The sequence below is a fragment of the Chionomys nivalis genome, unplaced genomic scaffold (assembly GCF_950005125.1).
Source record: "Chionomys nivalis unplaced genomic scaffold, mChiNiv1.1 scaffold_75, whole genome shotgun sequence".
Taxonomy (NCBI): Eukaryota; Metazoa; Chordata; class Mammalia; order Rodentia; family Cricetidae; genus Chionomys; species Chionomys nivalis.
This window is the reverse complement of record NW_026646889.1, coordinates 402,247-422,475: the sequence shown is the minus strand read 5'-3', so window position 1 is coordinate 422,475 and position 20,229 is coordinate 402,247. Positions and strand designations below refer to the sequence as shown.

The window sequence follows — 20,229 nt, the reverse complement described above, 5'->3', positions numbered from 1 at the left end:
GGATGCTCTTGTCTACCTCACATGCCTCACACCTTCACCAGCCACAGCTTGATGGGGGTGCGGTCCTTGTCCATGCAGCACAGGGCAGATGTGCTGGCTGCAGCCTCCTGGGCAAGCAGGTCCCAGCAGGCATTGCTGCCCAGGTTGCCTATGGGGTCAGCTGGACCCAGGATGATGCGTCTGCAACTGTACCCAAGGTCAGTCTCATCCCCACAGCGTCCACCTGCAACACTGGCTGGGCTGTTCTCCACTCCCTAACACTACAGGGGCCGGGACCTCCGGGCTCCTCAGTGCCCCAGGTGCACGCTATAGGGCAGGGGTAGAAGAGAAGAGACATATGGAGTGGGGTGTGGCAGCAATGCCTGTAATCCCAGCACCCTGGAGGCAGAGGCAGGAAGATTGTGAGTCTGAAGCAACCAAGGTTACAAAGTCTGTCCTAAAGGGTTGGTGGTGAGGGGACTGGTGAAGTCTCTCAGTGGTTAAGAGCACTAGCTGCTCTTCCAGAGGACCCGAGTTCAGTTCCCAGCAACCACATGGTGGCTCACAACCTGGGTAACTCCAGTTTCTCCATGGGCACTGTACACACAGTGCACATACATATACGCAGACAAAACACGACACACATTAAAAAAATCCTTAGAAGGGAAGGAAGGAAAGAAGGAAGGAGGGAAAAGCAGCTGCACGAGTACCACTTCTTCAGGCTGTGTTCATTACTAACCACTCACAGTGCTGCCCTTCCTCCTTGAAGCAGGCATTGCTAATAGATTACAGGCCTGATTCTGCCACTGCCCCTCCCAGCATTCACGACAGACATCATCAGCTAATATATATCATACACCAGACCCTTTCTCAGGATACACTGCCATTGCCTGCAAACGCTCAGTGTAAAGTGCGGTTTCAGAGACAATCCTGCTTATCTCTGTCCCCATTTCAGAGGTGGGCATGACTGTGAAGAATGACACATGCTTCTATAACCTGAAGGCTGCTGATGAGAAGCTGCCAGGTGTAAAGAGTGTGAATATCAGATGCCCAGTTACATCCTAGTTTCTGAGGAATCACAAATGCGCATGAAGTTTGAGGTGGGATTCTCATGATGCAGCCCAGGCAGCCTTTGAACTTGAAGCCCTCTACCCACAGCCTCATGGTTTCATTTCATTCTCTTATGTATACCAGTGCTTTGCCTGTATGTGTGTCTGTACACAAACATGTCTGGTGCATGGAAGCCAGAAGAGGGCGCCAGACCCTCAGGAACTGGAATACGTAGTCACGAGCAACTGTGTGGGTGCTGGGAATGGAACCTAGGTCTCTGCAAGAGCAGCCAGTGTTCTGAACTACTGAGCCATCTCTTCATGCCCTCTACCTCAGCCTCTTGTTGTGATTACAGTTGTGTGTCATGGCATCTGGACACATTTTTGGGGGGAGACAGGTCTCACATAGCCCAGGCTGGCCTTGAACTGGTTTTGTAGCCAAGGATGACTCTGGACTCCCAGTCCTCCCCCACCATCTCATGAGTATAAGTTTTCACAGTTCATGCACTGATGGGGATGGACGCTGGGCAAACCTTGTGTCAGCTAAGCCATGTCCCAGCTTTCACATTAAACATAAAAAGGACATGTATGGCCCAAATCTTGCATGAGAGCCACTCAGACTAGCATGTGATCTGATTTGTCTGCACTTGAGTTGAACTTGGAGTCTTGCATCTATTTCATCTGACAAACACATTTGCAGGTGGCTGGGAAACTGACTGACTCTCTCCTCAGGCACTAAAAGTACCAATCTGGGGAGTTGCCCAGTTCCTGAGAGCAGGTCTTGCCCTTCCATCTTCTGCCAATAGGGAGGCAAGGAGTGGATATTGTGGGTCCAAGGTAGAAGACTCTGGGGGTGACCAAACTTAGGCTTCTGAAGTTACAGCTTCAGGAAGTTGCCGATGGCCTTGTCCTTGGCGTTGTAGTTGACCATCCAATAGATGCACAGTTAGTATACTGGCCAACCAGCTCCAGCACGGTGTGGAAGCCCTCAGCCATGTTGAACTGAGAATTCTGGCTGCCCTGCTCCCAGGCGTACACGGTCAGGAGCTCCAGCCCATGCTGGGGTGGCAAGGAGCCCTTCCCCTGGACCATCTTGTTGCACTGGGGAAGCAAGAGAAAGCAGATGTGCCAGTCCATCTTGGCAACACAACAGCTAATCCCTCACCTGGTGTTCAGAGGGGCTCCAGGGATTGGCAGGTGCACCCCTAAAGCTTAACCGAGCATCATTTTGTGCCCGGTGACTGGCCAGGCATCACCCTTGGCACAGAGACACAATGTGTTAGCTCCACTCTTGGGTGTGTGTGTGTATGTGTGCTGGTGGTGGGGCTCGAGCTTCACTAATTCCAGGCAAGGCTCTTACCAGCCCCTCTCCATGAACTGCACCCCAGCATGCCAGTTACTTATCATTTTGAGACAGGTTCTTGCTGAATTGGCCAGACTATTTTTGTGCTCACTCCATAGCCCAGGCTCAGCCTCCTATGTAGCTAAGATGAGAAGCCTGCACCAGACCTGGCTCAATCCTGCTTTATGGACACGCAAACCAAGGTCCTCTGGGTGGAATGTGACTGACCTCACACACTTGCTTATGGCCAAACAGACACCCCTCCCCTTACCTCCCCCCTCCACTCCCACCATTTCCTCCAAGGAAAGTACTCGGGACACAGTCCCAGCATCGCTGTGAGTGTGCATGTGGGAATTCGGGTGACAGATGGCCCCTGTGCCTAACCTGTTGGTACCATTGCTTCACCAGCTGGATCAAGCTCTTGAGTTTGGTGGGACGGGTGCTAATGAAGTCATGCTGCAGCTCCGTGAAACTGGTAGAGAACTCGCCTGCATTGCTGTAGCTGTGAATTAGGTCCTTGTAGACCTGGGGATCAGGCCTCGAGCCAGGCCTCAGCTGGCCTGTACAGTGGGAAAAGTTTAGAGTCACTCTGTCATCTAGGGAGCCTGGGTGAGCCAGTTTACAAAGCTGGTCTGAGAGACCCGTAGTATCCCTTGTCTAAGGGTGATCTGAGACCCACTGGGAGGTCACCAGGTGTTTTAGTGAGGGCATAAGGGTGGCATGGTCCATCTTAAAGCCCTCATGAGGGTGGAGTTCTTTGCCCAGATTTTTTACAGCCACCTGCTTGCCCACCATAGAGAAAGTCTTGACTGAGAGTCAGCCTAGGGTGTGGTATCTCTAACCCTCTCTGATGCCCTCTCAGCCTGCTCAGGGAGGGGGCTCCAATGGTCATTAGACAAAAAGCCTTCTTCAGGCACCAGGGCTGCAGGGGGCAGTGGACTGATACCATGACTGGCTCTGAGGACATAAACAGAAGCAGACCAGACCAGTTCATGCAAGTAGAACCAGAGCCCACATAGCATCTAGATGCCTGCCTGTCTCACCCAGTATGTGGGTGCTCCAAGTTAAGATTCAAACCCAGGGTGCCTACTTAACATGTCAAAGTGGACCTGACCTCCAGGTTCTCCAAGAATCCCCAATTCCTACCTATTGCAGGGTGTGGCTGGCACACCCCACCTTCTACCCTGAACTCTCCAGCCCAGGGGACTGGAGCTGTCCTCACCCCCCGCCCCCTGCGGGGCTCTTCCCCTGTATAATCCAGACATTTTATTTACCCAACCTTTGTGTATCTTTGGCATCCTGGCTGCTGCACCTGACTCCCTTGTCCCTGTCTCTTCCCTTCTCCCTCTCCCCACATAACCCAGTTCAGCCTGTTCAAGTCCAGTCTGGACTCTCTCAGATGTCCCTGTCTCTGACTGTGTTCTCCCTTTTATCTACAATAAACTTTCTCCTTCCCCATACCTAGGAGCAGTCACGTCCTTTCATTTCCTTCTTTTTTTCTTTTTTTCTTTACTGGAAGCTGAACTTGGTCCCGTGGTGGGCTGAATGAGAACATCCCCTCATAGGCTTATATATTAAAATGCCTGATCACCAGGTGGTGGGACTGTTAGGGAAGGATCAAAGGTGTGGCCTTGTTGGAGGAGGCTTTGAGGTTTCAGACACCCAGTCCAGTTCCCAGCTCCCCCATGCCTAGAAATCAGAATGTAAACTCTCCACTGCTTCTCCAGTATTGTCTGCTGCCATATTCCCTTCTATGACGACAATGGACTAATTTTCTGAAACTGTAAGCAAGCCCCCAATTAAATGCTTTTTAAAAATAAGAGCTTCCTTGGTCATTGTGTCTCATCACAGCAATAGAACGGCAGCCAAGATAGGTCCTCTGCAAGAGTAGTACGCGCTCTTAACCGCTAGGCCAGGACCTCAGCCCCTCCTCTCCCAGCACCTTGTTGGAACCAAAAGTGGGGCCTTGCCACAGCTCCCATGCCTGTGACGTGTATAGGACCATGCCTGGAACCACTCTGCCTGTGTCCGGGAACCTCACTGAGGGAGTCGAAGGCTGGCAGCACGTCAAAGTCCACGCTCTGGTCCAGCAGTGTCTGGGATGTCAGAGAGAAGCTGAGCACTCAGGGATTCTTCTTGTTGGAGATGTCAAACTTGACATTGAACTTCTGCTTCTGCTGGCATGCCTCCAGTCGCATCCGGATCTCCGAGATGACCTCTGCCCAGTGGCTGCCTTGCTCAGAGAACTGGCGGAGGCAGCTGAGGAACACCATAAGGTCAGCATCTGAGTGCCCTTGTAGAGCTGTGCCTTTGGCAGAAGAACTGCCCTGGGGAGGACATGGAAGGTGGCTTGAGCCCTGAGTGCCCTTTGGTGTCCCACGGACTGTGCATTCATGACAAACTCAGAAACCTGAGCAACCAGGGAGACAAGAACAGAAGTGATTGAAACATTAATATAAAAATGTAGCCAGGCGATGGTGGTGCACACACCTTTTAACCCCAGCAGGCAGATCTCTGACTTCCAGTCCATCCTGGTACATAGAACTAGTTCTAGAATAGCTAAGGCTACATTAAGAAACCCTATCTCAGAAAAACCTGAGCAGGGAACCTGATCCTGTACTATTATTAAAACAAATAAACAAAAGGCAGGCTAAAATGTCTACATTTATTTTGTTTTTAAAAACAACTGTAGCCTTAAACTCCATTGCTATTTTACAACATACTTTCTATCATAATATCCTATCAATTCCATGTCTTCAAGAACAGTGTTATTTGAAAAGCAAAACCTTAAACTAAGCCATATACATGTATATGTCACTGCCATCTGTCAAGAGCACTTATCACAAGATAATGCAGGCCATGGCACAATTATAGCTTACTCTGAAAACTTGCTTTCATCTGTAATTTTGCTTGTGTAATAACAGCTTTGATATCTCTCTATTAGCGTGCATTTTCATATAATGTGTACATGCAATCTTATGATCACATTTCAATATATGGTCACACATATCCATGAATGGTCAAATAGATGACTTTTTATTTATATATATAGTTTTGATTTATAGAATTTATGCTGGGACTACAATTTACAATCCCAGAGAACCTAGACAACAAAGAGGACCCTAAGATAGACATACATGGATCTAATCTACAGGGGAGGTAGAAAAATACAAGATCTCCTGAGTAAATTGGGAGCATGGGGACCGTGGGAGAGGGTTGAAGGGGAGGGGAGAAGAAGGGAGGGAAGTGGAGAAATATATAATGAAAATAATTTTAAAAAAGAATATATGCTGGAACACCCTTCGTAACTAGATCTATTGTCCCATAAGGACTACAGAATCCTAAAAGCCTGCCTTGCTAACTGCACACAATTAGTTCATTTTCACCTCAGAACAAGTTCAACTAGACTAAAAGCTTTTTGTTGAAAGAAAATTTTACAGCTTACACAAGGTCAGAGTCAGAGATGTCCATACAAGATTACTAAGAAAAAGCATGCCAATTCTTCACTTTCTAGTATAATAACAATGGATCTGTGTCTCGAGGTTGTCACTTGCACATTGAGCACTGTGCACCACCACCACCACCTTTGCCTCATCAATGCTGGGATCAAAATTGTATACCACCACACCCAACCCTGAATTGGGGACCATCTTTATACATGATTCAGGGCTATGGAGAGCATATTTCTGTTCTGGGACCCCTTGATTATTTAATCAATTAGTTATATGAGTATGGGGGACACTCCTATGTGTGTATATGAAGGTCAGAGGACAAATACAGGTGTCTTTTCTCTTTTAACATGTGGGGCTTGTTACAGGGTCTTTCTATGTATCCCAGCATTCCTGGAACTCACTAACTATACCAGGCTGACCTGCAAATCAGAGATCTGCCTGCTTCTGCCTCCTTGGTACTTGGATTAAGGCATGGACACTGCACCCAGCCCAGGAGACATTTAAAGGATTGTCAGTAAACTCAGGAAAACCCCTCCCACCTTTATTGATGGGACAGGACTAAGCAATCACAGTGAGACTTGCCTTGCCTTTCATGTCAATGTTACCAGTCAGTATCATTTGACAGTCATGTTCAGCAACGTCCAGTTCTATCCAGTGACTGATTGCTCATCTTCTCTGATCCTTCAGCTTTCACCCTGATAGCTGACTCTGAGTTTTTATTATTAAGACCAAATAAAATTTGTGCTGCATTTGGCACCCAACTTTTGGGGTATGAATTCTCCCAAAAGCCATTTGCTAGTGGTTTGCAGCCACCATCATAGGCCAGAGACACACATGACCAGATTAACTAAACTACTAGGGTTGTCCTTTCCTCTCTCCTGGTGGGATTTCCCAAGACCCCCTTCTTGGACTGCAACCAGATTAGGTAGCTGCCTTGAAATCCAGTCTGAGAGGAGTTAGTTAAATGAGATAATTTTTCCCACATTAAAAATGGGAAACACAATTACAATAGGTCTCTGTATGATTATACAATGCATGGTTTAAAAATGGAACAATTAAATAAAGGGATAATCAACATAACTAGAATTGATGTGTTGTTAATTATCATTGTAATAATCCTTGTTATCAGTTTGATAATTCTTGGTTTATCTCTTAAAAAGTTGTTTGGTATGTGTGCCAAGATACAGGCCTTAGGAAAAGTTAATAAAACAGATCATAGGGATATTCAAATCCAGATAGAGGAATTTTAAGGAGAACCAATCTCAGCACTGCATTATAAAGTTAGAGAAAAATAGCTTAAGGTTTTCAAACAACCCACCTTAATATATCTGCTAAACTTACAGGAATTGCCAAGTGATAGCTATTCCCAAGGCTCTAGAAGAGCTGATTAGACTCCTGTAGCAATGTTAAATTTAAGGAGATTCAAGGAAGTGATAGTCTCATATGGCATGCATTCACTACTTGTGAAGTAAGTGTGAAACTTGTGGTCAACTTGTAATAAAATAGATTTTATTGCTCAAGACTGGAGAGACTTGGTTACAGAAGTTTTGCAGACTGGTCCACAATGGAGGACCTGGTGAAAAGAAGAGGCTAAGACAATTGTACAATGTAGTAGAGCTAGAGGTATGGAAATATCCCAAGATCAACTTCTTGGAGAAGGAGATTATGCTAATATAGAAAGGCAAATCCCTATAAGATGGCCAAACCCTGACTTTATGATGTGCAGCAGCCTTGATTGCTTGAGATAGAACTGAAGAAGTAGGAAAGAAGATTGAGTCATTTACTAAAGTCATACAAACTCAAACCTTCACTGATTTATTACAAAAGTTGACATCAGCATTAAATAGAATGATACCAAATTCAGAAGCTAGAAAAATAATAATTAAATCTCTAGCTTCTGAAAATGCTAATTCTCAATGAAAAGGGATAAAAAGGCAAGATTAGCACCTTTGGAGGAATGGATCTGAGATACAATCAATATTGAATCTCTTGACCATGATGATGCTTGCATAGAAGAGATGATTTTCAGAGGTTTGAAGAAAAAAATCAAAATGTCAAGTGTTTCAATTATGGCAAACAATGTCATCTTAAAAGGGATCATAAACAGGGTGTTCTTAGAAACAATGTTTTTTTTTCTAAACATAATCCATTCAGAGCACCTCTCCCTCTGGATTATGCAGAAGGTGTGGCAAAAGCAGACATTGGACTAATGAATGTAGATCAACAAGGGAGAGTCAAGGTAACCCATTGTTGTCTAAAAACTCCATGAGGGGCCTCTCGCAGGCCCCTGTGCCAAATCAGATTTAGTTGTTTCCTGTCATCATGAAGAAAACTCTTTTCCAGAGCAGTTTAAGAACCTAATGTCTATTGAAAGAAACCATACTGCTCTGGATGATAGAACAGTTATTAAAGAAAGAACAACAATTTCAAGAAAAACCATTAACAATTATTTTTTTCAAACTTCTGTTAAAGAACAAATACCAAAATCATAAATATGAATAAATGATGTTGTCACTGGATGTCTGGTAGACACAGGTGTGGATGTAACAATAATTGCACCATTGGCATCCAGATTGAACCCTTCACGAGGCAAATGTTTTTAGGGATTGAAACTTTATCTCAGATAAAGCAGAGTGTGAGATTGTTTAAATGTATTGGGCCAGAATAACGTAGAGTAAAATACTTTAGAAAGGATGTTTGAAGAAGAAAGTCTTGCCTAAATGGGGATTACAAATTGCTCCTGAAAATATTCAAAGAGGAGATTCTGTTAATTACCTAGGTTACAGAATAGGTTTACAGAAAATTAGAACACAAAAGGCACAAATTAGGAGAGACAGGTTACAGACTCAATGACTTTCAAAGATTGTTAGGAGACATTTCCCGCTTCTGACCAGCTGTTGAGATAACACGTGATCTAAGGGTTCATTTAAACAAAACCTTAAATGGTGATAAAAATTTTAATAGCCCCAGAGAATTAACAGCCGAAGCAGAAAAGGAACTGACAATGGTTGAGGAAAAATTACAGGAGGCACATATGGATAGGGTGAACCCAAATCTTAGTTGTATCCTAGTCATATTGCCTTCCAGAATTTCTCCTACAGGTATTTTAATGCAGAGGGAAGATATTATTTTAGAATGAATACTTATACTACATAAACCAAGTAAAAAATTAAAAACTTATGTGAAAAATGTCTCTGAAATAATTATAAAGTGTAAACTGAGACTTCATCAACTAGCAGGTATAGACCCAGCAGAAATTATAAGTGCCTTTTAGTACTGATGAAATAAAAAAGTTATGACAAGACAATGAACCATGGCAAAGAGCTTGTGCTAATTTTTAGGAGAAATTAATAGCAACTATCCCAAAAGTGATAGACTTAACCTCATAAAGAAAATTTCTTGGATTCTTCCCCGATTGTACATTATTCACCAATAACTGGACTCAGAATTTCATAAAAAACATTAAGTCAATAGTAAAGGTTTAAAAAAAGAGTTTTTTATTACATGGCAACAAGCTAAGGAGATTATAAAGAGGTGTCCTACGTGTTCTTTCTATACTCAAACACCATTGCCTGCAGGGAATAATCCAAATGGGTATTCAAAAAAAATGAAATCTGGCAGATGTATGTGTTCCACTTTATGGCATTTGGTAAATTAAAATATGTACACCACACCATAGACACTATTCAGGTTTTCAATGGGCAACTGCCCTGAGCTCAGAAAAGACTGATTCGGTAATCACACATTTATTGGAAGTTATGGCCATCATGGGTATACCTGCACAAATAAAGACAGACAATGGTCCAGCATATGTACATAAAAAAATGAAACCCTTTTTTACTTATTATAATATAAAGCATATTACAGGCCAGGCAGTTATAGAAAGATCAAATCATACTATAAAGGATATGCTGAACAAACAGAAAAGGATGGAAAATACCCTCCCAGAAATAGATTGCATAATACTTTATTAACCTTGAATTTTCTTAATGCCAATGAGAAAGGAATAACAGCAGGAGAGAGGCATTGCATAATGGAAAAAACTTCTGAATTGAATCAACCAGTATATTTCAAGGATGTGTTTACTTCACAATGGAAATCAGGAGATATACTACATTGGCAAAGGGGTTTTGCTCTTGTTTCCATGGGAGACGAAAAAATATGGATACCATCAAAATTAATAAAGATTCGCTTTGAAAAGGAGAAACCTATAGAAACAGAAATGACAGCTCATCCACACTGGTGATAACCATACAGGTGGTAAGAAAAGCATTTAGGATGGGGCAGGGTCCTGTTCTTGTCATTGCAGGAAAATACTCATCTTCAAAAAGTCAAGACACACCTGATGTTTGAATGATGATAGGTAGAAAAATAACTACCCAATAAGGATCATCAAGGAAATCAAATATGGTTCATAAGTACAAATGATACAATGTATACATACATATATATGTATAGGTATGTATATGTTTATGAATATATAGAGCTGGTTTTAGAGCTGAGCAATGGCTCTGTCCTTCTTTAAATCCAAGCATGTTGTTAAAAGAAAAAACCCAGAGTTTCTATCTAACGTCAAGAGCCATTTGATGTGGGACAGAAAGAAAAAAGAATTTAGAAAATATTTTTGTTTTTCTTCATATCTATTTTTGTCTTTACCATACTTTTCATTGAATATATATATATATGTCTATATAAATAATGTTTAAGTTTTCCACAATGAACAATAAATTTTCCTGCAGTAATTTTTGAAGTTTCCAGGAAGAAGATGGGGCCCCATAACATAACAACAACTCCACCTGGTTGATATGACATTATGATACTGATAGCTCTACTACAAGACCTGTTTTGGGTACCAACTGCACAAGACTATTCCAACTTGTTTAGCTGAAATGGTGCACTTCTTTTACAACATTCTGGCCAGACCTGCACAAAATACTCAGAGACTATTTGCAATCTTACCAGACATTAATATTGAAATTTAACCATCATTTTACTTTTCAGGATCCCCCAGAAAGAATGCCACCTCCATGAAAGCTGGAAGTAATTCTAGAGGATGACAGCCCCTCTCCCAGTAAAGTTTGCCCTCAGGTTTAGGGACATCACTTAGGGGTTGATTATAATTAGTATACGATTTAGGGTTGGGGAGGAATTTTATAAGCTAAGGGATCTTTTTGAAAAAAAAGGGGGGGAATTGGATGATGGGATAATAGATTGGTATTTGTAAGTTATTGTTTATAGATAATTACACTGACATATATTTTTGTATATGGATACAAAATTATGGTATGCATGCATGCTTCTACTTCTGTTTAAAACATTTTTTATGTATTGATATATATATTGTATTGATATGTATATATATTTACCATATCACAGTGTACATTTCTACCTCTGATTAAGATACTTATATATTGTTTATATATTGATCTATATATATTTACCATATTGCAATGTATACTTGTACATTGTTTACATTTGGAGGTCATTGTCCTCATTTATTGTACAGCTGTTTATTCTCTTAGTCTTTAAGTTAGATAGGTATTAAGAATTGTAGATCAATAGTCATGTATGTTTGTCATGTTTATAGTTAGACTAATTAGGTTCTTTAGATACATAGAGATTATATTCTGTATAAATAGTCTTCACCCTCTTCAAAGAGCTGTAGAAAATGGCATTTAATCTAACTTAGAGTTCTGTGGTAGTGAGACACAATTGCTTCTGGCAACATGGATCTATTTCCAAGAGATTGTTGAGCACCAAAGACACTCCACTTGGAACTTGTCTTCTTGGCAAAACTGGCCTCTGGGCAAGGAACTGCCAATACCTCAACTTCTAACAAAATACATAGTATCAGGAAATGAATAAGCAGAACTGTCAAATCTTGCCAAGACAGGGAAAGATGGTTTTGAAAAATTTCTTGCCTGTTAAAAATAATCTGTCATTTATTCTAGGCCTTAGCCAAAGTTGGTTGCTTCAATGCTGCAAACATAACTTTGGGTGATTGCCCAGGTAGCCAGTTGTCTCTGTGATTTGTTGCATGTTTTGGAAGTTGTTTGATTGCACTTACTAATTACTCAGGTAACATTATTTCTCTTCTCAGATCTTAGGTGGGGTTGAAGACTATATAAATGTAATGACTTTCCTCTCATGACTTGGCCAAGTTATTTATTATACAAGACTTAAGCTAGATAGAATAGATTATTTGTTCTTATTGTATATAATTTTGTAGTAGGTTTAGAACTCTCTTACTTAAACAAAAGGGGGAGGTGCTGTGGGAGATGCTACTGCTCCTTTAGCCAATAGACTTTAAGATATCAGCCCACTTGGGTGTGGTCTCATCTGCTTTAAAAAGCAGCAGTATCTGTGTGCTTGCTCTCTTGCTTCTGGCTCTACTTCCAGCTACTAGACTCCTTTCCTGATCACACAGAAGGCTGTTGTCTGGAACAGTGATCTGTAAGTTTTTTTCTTTTAAGTAAATAACCATTCTATTAATCATAATTCCAAACTGGTGTGGGATTGTTTGTGACTTACGCCTTCAAAAGCTATGTGTGGCTAACATAGAATTGAATTTGTGGGGGTGTAATTTGTTACAGCAATGGAGCATGCAGATGATCATTCTTCCAATCTTAGTAACAAACCATAAGTAAATTATGATTCTGGAAAAAAATATTACGACATATTATAAAGAACAGTCACCAACAATTCGGATTGTACAAAAACAGGATACAATAGCTTCTGATCTTACAAAGGTACCAACAGCCCTACCATTAAATTGTTTGACAGACAAACTTGACTCCAGTGCTGAGATTAAAGGCATACCCAACAATGCCTAGCTTTCTTTTATTTAACTATGGGAATGTTATCAGAAACATTCAAGAGTCCTAGTTTTAGATATCTGTGGTTCCAGGCAAGACCACTCACTGTCAACAGCAATCTCACAAAACTTAGCAAGTAAAAAAATAAATATAAACAAGTAACTGAATAATCAAACAAACAAATGGAAGCCAGTTGTCCTGGTGCACTCTTTTAATATTAGCAGAGAGCGAAAGATTTATGTAAATTGGAGGCCATACTGGTCTAGGCAGTTATTTCCAGTATTATATAGAGAGATACTGAACAAAGAACTAAATGAATAAAACAAATAATAAAAGTGATATAAATAAATAGATAAACAAACAAACAAATATAGACAGGAGTATAGAGGCTGGAGAGGTGACTCAGAGGTTAAGAGCACTGACTGCTCTCCAGAGGACCCATATTCAATTCCCAGTATCCACATGGTATCTTGTACCTAGGTATAACTCCATTTCCAGGGGACCTGACACCCTCACACAGTTATATATATAGGCAAAACAGCCATGAACATAAAAATAAATAACTGTAAAAATTAAAAAAACAAATATAATTTACTTGGAATTTGGAATAAAACAAAAAACAAGGGAAAGCAGTGCTGTGGATCTGGATAATGGTCTAAGGTGCCTGGAACCCTGGGCTCTGTCCTCAGTACTGCATAAATTGGGCATGCTAGTCTGTGCCTGTCATCCCAGCATTCAGAATCTGGAAAGTAGATGAAAAGTCCCCACCCTTGTGAGTTGGAAAATGACCCTCATATTTGATATATGCTGAGAATAGAAGCCAGTCTGGAAGCCTCATAACAACCCCAGCTTTGCTATCCTTTGTTTTATTAGTTAGTTAGTTAGTTAGTTAGTTAGTTAGTTAGTTAGTTAGTTAGCTGTTTGTTTGGTTCTTAGTTTTTCAAGACAGGGTCTCTCTGTGTCATCCTAGCTATCCTGGAGCTAGCTCTCTAGATCTTCAATTCACAGAGATCAGCCTGCCTCTGCCTCTATCTCCTGCCAGAGACAGCAAAGCATACCCCCTTCCACTCCCAGTTCCTGAGATGCAGGAAGCAATTCCCTCTAGGCAACCCAGTGGCAGCTTTACAAGCATGTTGTTTCAGGACCAAGGAGAAAACACCTATGTGCCTTGAGGACTGCTTCTACAGTGTCTGTGTACGCATTTGGCAATGTTACAGATGATTCTGGTTATAGAAATTCTACTGGTGTTCTTTTTCCTGCCACACCAGTGACTTCTGAAAATATGGATATGCTGTACAGTAATATGAATTGTCCTTATTTGATAGATCAGGCAGGCACTGAAAACTGTAAAGCAGGTCATGGGGGAAAAGCTGACTAATGAAAGAATTGAGGAAATTCAGGGAAAATGCAGAAATTGTTCCTTGCTTGATTATGAAATTTGGCAAAAGAATTGTACTGAAACAGAAAGGAACTTGGCTGTGATGAATAACACTTCTGAAGAACCTAGGGTTTGGGGGCTAAATGCCTATGGCCTTATAAGTTAGAATGATATGTATTGGAATTGTGAGGAAGAACAATGGGGAAGGTACAACAATGGAGTGAAACCCATTGAACTATGCTTCTGTAAACCACAAGTAGTTAGCCTCTGAGGTGAAACCCTTAGAAGTTGTTTTGTGACTAACTCAGCTAAGAATATAGTGGCTGGTATGGGCTTGGGAACTGGAAAAGTGTGATGATGGATGATGATTTTCTGATTTCAAAGAATCTTTGTATTTCTTGTGAACTGCTTTGCCCATGTAATGGCTAGCCTGTGACAAGAAAAAAAAGAATGAACTTCCTTGTGTAGAATTTACAATAAAAGATTGAGGTTTGAAGCTTGGGGTAGAAAAAGAACCTGCCCTGCAGCTGATAGCCTGTCAGCTTGCATGAGAACCCAGTGTTTCTGTCCTCACTTCACCTTCCAGATCCCAGATTTGAGACACATTCTCTACTGAGATGGATCCCCAGCAGGCACCCCAATGCTGGGATTAAAGATTAAAGTGTACATCACCACTGCCTGGTTAATTTTTCTTTCTTTCTTTCTTTCTTTCTTTCTTTCTTTCTTTCTTTCTTTCTTTCTTTCTTTCTTTCTTTCTTTCTTCCTTTTCTATTATGTCTGCCAAATCCAGAGAATCCAAAGCCTCTGGCCTCCCTACACAATTAAAAATAATTAAAATTAAGATAATTAACTTGGTATTAATAAAGAAAAAAGAAATGAATAAAAAACAAAGGGAACCTGGGCTGGGGAAGGGATGACACTTCAGGTGTTGGATTGAAAAGGTGGGCTAGTTTAGGGCTCTGACCTCAGCAGTGTGTGTGTACACTGCGTACACTGCAGTACACAGAACAAAGCAAGTTCTGGTGGTTGTTGGGACTTGGGGTGGCAGGAGAAGAAGCCTGAATGCTCAATGCAAAGTCAGTCTTTCTCTTCTCTATTTTAATGAGTTAAATTTTATTAAAATATTATCAAATGCCACTGTATTTTTTGATCTTCAGGCAAGTTTTATTTATTAAAATATGATTGAAATGCCACTACATTAAATGTAATTAAAAATAAATTGTAAATTTTTTAAAAAAATTTTTTAAAGTGGGGAGCCTGAATGGCACAGAGCTTCTGTTGCTAGACCCACACTCACACAGGGTTTGGATGCCACCTGCCCACCACATGCCTGCAGTGTTATACAGGTGCCCACTCTTCCACTAATGCAGGCAGGCAGGAAAAACAAAGAGTCAAGCCTAGAGAGATGGACTGACTGCTCTTCATTTAGAGTATCCAGAAACCACATGGTGGTATCTGGTGCCCTCTTCTGGTAAAGGGGTATGACTCATGTACATAAAATAAAAGCTTAAATCTCTTTTGTTGTTGTTGTTTTCAATACATGGTTTCCCTGTGTCGCAGCTGGGGCTGTCTTGGAACTAATTTTGTAGACTGGGCTGTCCTCCAACTCACTGAGATCCTCCTGCCTCTGCCTATTGAGTGCTTGGATTATAAATCTTTTTTAAAATTAAAGAATCAAACAAATCAGAAGGCAGTGACCTGTAATTTCCACATAAAGTTGGGCATTTTCTGCAATTCAGCAAGTATTAAGAGAGTTCAGTGAATATGAAGACAGAGACAGGGCCCTTCAATCTCCTTGTGTAATGAGCAGAGTTCTATTGAACCACAATTTGCCAGAGTATGCTGCTTAAAAAATCATGATTATTGGAGGTTGAATAAAGCAATCATTTTCTAAAAGAGGAACTGTTACTCCTTTATGTCTATCTGCCCCCCTGTATCTCTAGCAGAAAGTGACCCTACCCACTAGCCCCTTCACCATTTACTGAACTTCCAGGTCTTGAGGGCAAAGCTAGCATTGTTCACTGCTCAGATAAAGATCCCTGCTAAGGGCCAGGCACTTTTTAAGTATTCCATGCATTACAGTCAGTCCACACAATAACCTTCTGATAGAGTTTCAACTGTATGATTGAGTTAAATGAGTCATGTGTTGTCAGAACGATGTCCTGTTCTCTGTGTTTCTCAAGTTTGATTCTAACCATCATTCCTAGATTTCCCCAAGATACCGAGAACTCCATCTTCTAACACTCAGATGTCATCCGACAACAAATACCGAACATTACCTGTAGTATAAAATGGCAAATGCCAGTGAGTACCTGGTTTTGACTGAAATGAATGAATTAAAACTGAAAAAATAAATTAACTTCTGGGAGGAACAGTATTGTAGTGGTAAGAGCAGATCATTGCAATGGGAACACATGTACTATAGAAACTGTGGGAGCATTCAGTGAGGGGGAGGCAGGGGACATTTTTAATAATAGTCCTGGAAGTCAGCTTGCAACCCCACACAGCCAGACAATGGTTTTACACTGAGCTATATTTCTGGCAGAGGATATTTATAAATACAAAATAAGAATTACCTCAAATCTTTTGAAAGACTAATTCTTGACCACAATATCAGCCAGAGTTGACCAGACAGTTGCTGGACAGATGGACTCTTTATACTACTATGCAGCAGCCATTCTGCAAGCTTGAGGACCTGGTAATGTTTTGTGACAGTTTCTTCTACCAGGTAAATATGCATAAGGACTCCTCCTTTATAAGCTCTCAATTTAATTATTTTGCTTGGATTGATCTAAACAACTTCATTTTGAGTTTTTGATAACTTTTACAGCACACACATAGGATACACATGTTGGGAGCACATTCACAAAAAACAGGAATGATAAACACAGAGGGCTCTTTTCAAGAGAAAAGATATATAACCTGAGTTTACACCCAGGCTGGACATGGAAGTGACTAATGGTCTGGTGATCTGCATTATCTGTAGATCCAGACCATACAAAGCTTTCACAAGCAGGACCAGAGGTGGTTAACAGTCTACATGACATTTGCATTATTTCTATGACCAGGATCTTCCCAAAGTTCCCACACCATACCAAATCCCTCCCTAAGCCCTTAAGATAATGCAAGTAAGTTTGACAGTGGTGGCACATGCCTTTAATCCCACTTGGAAAGCAGAAGTGGATCTCTGAGTTTGAGCCCAGCCTGATCTACAGAGCAAGTTCCAGGACAGCCATGTCAACACAAAGAAACCCTGTCTCAACAAAACAAAACAAAACAAAACAAAACAAAGCAAAACAAAATGGTAATAAATGTTGCCTTTCTCTAGAACCAATCTTCTCAAAAGAAGTGACATGTACTTTAAGTTTGGATATGGTTATGCCTCCTTGTGCAAGGGCATTGTATTACATGGGGAAAATTTCCCCCAAATTGTACTGTGCTTGAATGTGCTTTCAGTAAACTGCTGAGAGTCTGACTTCAGAAATTTGAACCAGTATCAGCTAAGTCATGTTGACCAGATTTCCTTCTTGCCTCTTGAATACCATTCCTCTGCCGACCAGAGCATTTACAGCGACCCCCCAGAACACATAAGGAAACGGAATGAATAAAACAGAAAATTAAAACAGATCTTGAATATTTTTTCGGGTCATGGACTTTCCAAAATATCTGAAGACTTGGGTCTCCTCCCTAGGAAGGAAGATCTTTGTACAAACAAAACAATTTGGGATACAATATTAAAAGTTGTTAACTGGTCTCAGAAATCAAAACTTGGTATTTATCAGTGATATTTCCAGGTTAGGTCCTAATTTATGTAAAAGGAAAGTGGAGTGAGTAAACCACAGCAGGTTTAATTAAATAAGACATTAAAGTGAAGTAATAATGTGAAGGATTTTAAATCTGGGCATGATGACAAACACATGTGATCCCAGCACTTGGGAGGCCAAAGAAGGATGAGGGCCACAGGTTCTGGGCCAGGTAGACTAAAATAAAACCTACAGCTCTACCCATTTGATATATGTATTCTAAGCTATGTATTTACTCATGTTGATTAGCCATGACCACTCAAGTTAAACACTACCACCAGTTCTAATGTACAGAGGAGACAGTTCCATTTGTTAGGCACTGAGAAGACAGACAAGTCATTACACTTGATCACTACATTTTTGTCATAAAGGACTTTTTTTGAAAGGACGATTTCCTGGAAGTAGTTGTATTTACCTCAGGGCACACTTGATCTCAACACTGCCTAGATATCTGTTCCTAATCATGAGGGAAGGCTGACTCTCTGCTGTATCTGATGCCTAGCATTCTCTCAGCTCTCTTTATCCAGAGAGTTTTTGTTTGTTTGTTTGTTTGTTTGTTTGTTTTGGTTTTTAGAGACAGGGTTTCTCTGTGGTTTTGGAGCCTGTCCTGGAACTAGCTCTTGTAGACCAGGCTGGTCTCGAACTCCCAGAGATCCGCCCGCCTCTGCCTCCCTAGTGCTGGGATTAAAGGCGTGTGCCACCACCGCCCGGCTTCCAGAGAGGCTTTATGTCTAAATTTTTAGTAGTTGTTACTACCACATCTTAAGTGGAATCCTAACCAATGCTTCAAATCATTTAGAATTGACTGTAAGATTTGCAAGAAGGTACTCCTCGTGCTTCAGAATAGAGATTAAAATAACATTCCAAATTTTTATGTCTTAAGTTATCTCAATGAAACTCTTTTGTGCTAGGGATACAACCCAGTGATAGTTTGTCTAGCATTTCAAGGCTTTGGGTTCAATCTATAGCATCACACAAAATAAAACCCACACTCAAAATACTATCATCTAACAAATAAATTTTTGTTCATTTATCTACACACTTTATATTCTTTCCAGTCAATGTTTGACCTATGCAAGTATATTTAAATGGATTACTTAAAGTATAAAATATATTTCTTTGTTTTACTTTATATGCATTCTATTTGTTACTAGCCAAAATGTTCTTATAAGATATATAAAACATGCTAAACTCTATTAAGTGTTCCATAAGTCAAGTAAATTAAGTCAACAGTGACATACAAACCTGATTGAATATTATTTCCCATCACTTGGAGCAATAACTATTAACTTGTATTTTATTATCAGGAACAACTCTCCACAGTGACATACATTTATTTGCTTCTGAAGGGAATAATGAAGCTGTATTTTATCTCAACTTCTTTAAGATTTCTTAGATTTAAGGCTTGGTCAAGAATGCTCCCAGGTCAATGCATTTAGTAAGAATTTTACAAAGAACAAAACCTGATTTGTATACTTGAATGAAATTTGTTTTGCCCCCATCCAGGGCCCAGACTATGAGAGGCAACAGAGTGCTAATAAGATTGTAAGCATATCTACAAGACCCAATTTGCACAGCTTCTCTTCAGCCATTCTATTCATGGTGAGAGATGGTCTGTATTGCATCAGTAGGTGCTTTCTATGGCACAATTTGCCTGGTTAGCAACCCTGTCCCACACTGGTAGAATGTGAAGAACTGCCTTCAGCTTGAGCTATCTGACAGATCATAGAGAGTGCCGGCTAAAGATAATGTCACTCTGGCTACACTTACGAGTCTCCTGTTCAGTGTGAACTCACTGGTGCTTAGTGAGGTCATTCTTGAGGATAAATGCCTTACCAGACTGACAACATTCATATGCTTTCTCTCCGGTATGAATTCTCCAATGAAAAGAACCAAATTACATTAGTACATTACCATTTGGGAAACAGAGGCATATGGATCTCTGTAAATTCAAGGCCAGCCTTGACTACAGAGCTAGTTCCAGGATAGCCAAGGATAAACAAAGAAACCCTTTCTTGAAAAGTCAAAATTAGTTATCTGTAGCAGGGCGGTGGTGGCGCACGCCTTTAATCCCAGCACTTGGGAGGCAGAGGCAGGCAGATCTCTGTGAGTTCGAGACCAGCCTGGTCTACAAGAGCTTGTTCCAGGACAGGCTCCAAAACCACAGAGAAAGCCTGTCTCGAAAAACCAAAAAAAAAAAAAAAAAGTTATCTGTGATGTACCCATCTATAATTCAGACACACTGGAGACAAAGTGGGCAAATCTCTCTGATGTCTAGAAGAGCCTAGTCTATATAGTGAGTTCCAGGCCACCCAGAGTTTCATAGTGAGAGTATTCTTTAAAATAAATGAAAACAATAGAAAACAGGAGCACATTATTCATAAAAATTGTAAACATTACTTTTTTGTATT

At 40.8% G+C, this 20,229-nt stretch overlaps 1 protein-coding gene across 1 annotated transcript; it reads right to left on the bottom strand.

The window, feature by feature from the left end:
• Positions 1-26: 26 nt before the first annotated feature.
• LOC130869092 (2'-5'-oligoadenylate synthase 3-like) lies at positions 27-4,643 on the bottom strand. The gene is made up of 5 exons (XM_057761181.1): positions 4,557-4,643; positions 4,412-4,466; positions 2,755-2,930; positions 1,984-2,129; positions 27-180 (listed from the first exon to the last, which is right to left on the bottom strand). The coding sequence occupies exons 1-5, from the start codon at positions 4,641-4,643 to the stop codon at positions 27-29; spliced, it is 618 nt and encodes a 205-aa protein (XP_057617164.1).
• Positions 4,644-20,229: the final 15,586 nt, after the last annotated feature.

Excerpts from the sequence above, each read along its gene's own strand:
- LOC130869092 (XM_057761181.1), bottom strand. The coding sequence starts at position 4,643 with ATGGTGTTCCTCAGCTGCCTCCGCCAGTTCTCTGAGCAAGGCAGCCAC. Across the intron at positions 2,931-4,411 it reads GCCAGCCTTCGACTCCCTCA|GCCAGCTGAGGCCTGGCTCG; the intron begins GTGAGGTTCCCG and ends CCCACTGTACAG. Across the intron at positions 2,130-2,754 it reads TGAAGCAATGGTACCAACAG|TGCAACAAGATGGTCCAGGG; the intron begins GTTAGGCACAGG and ends TTGCTTCCCCAG.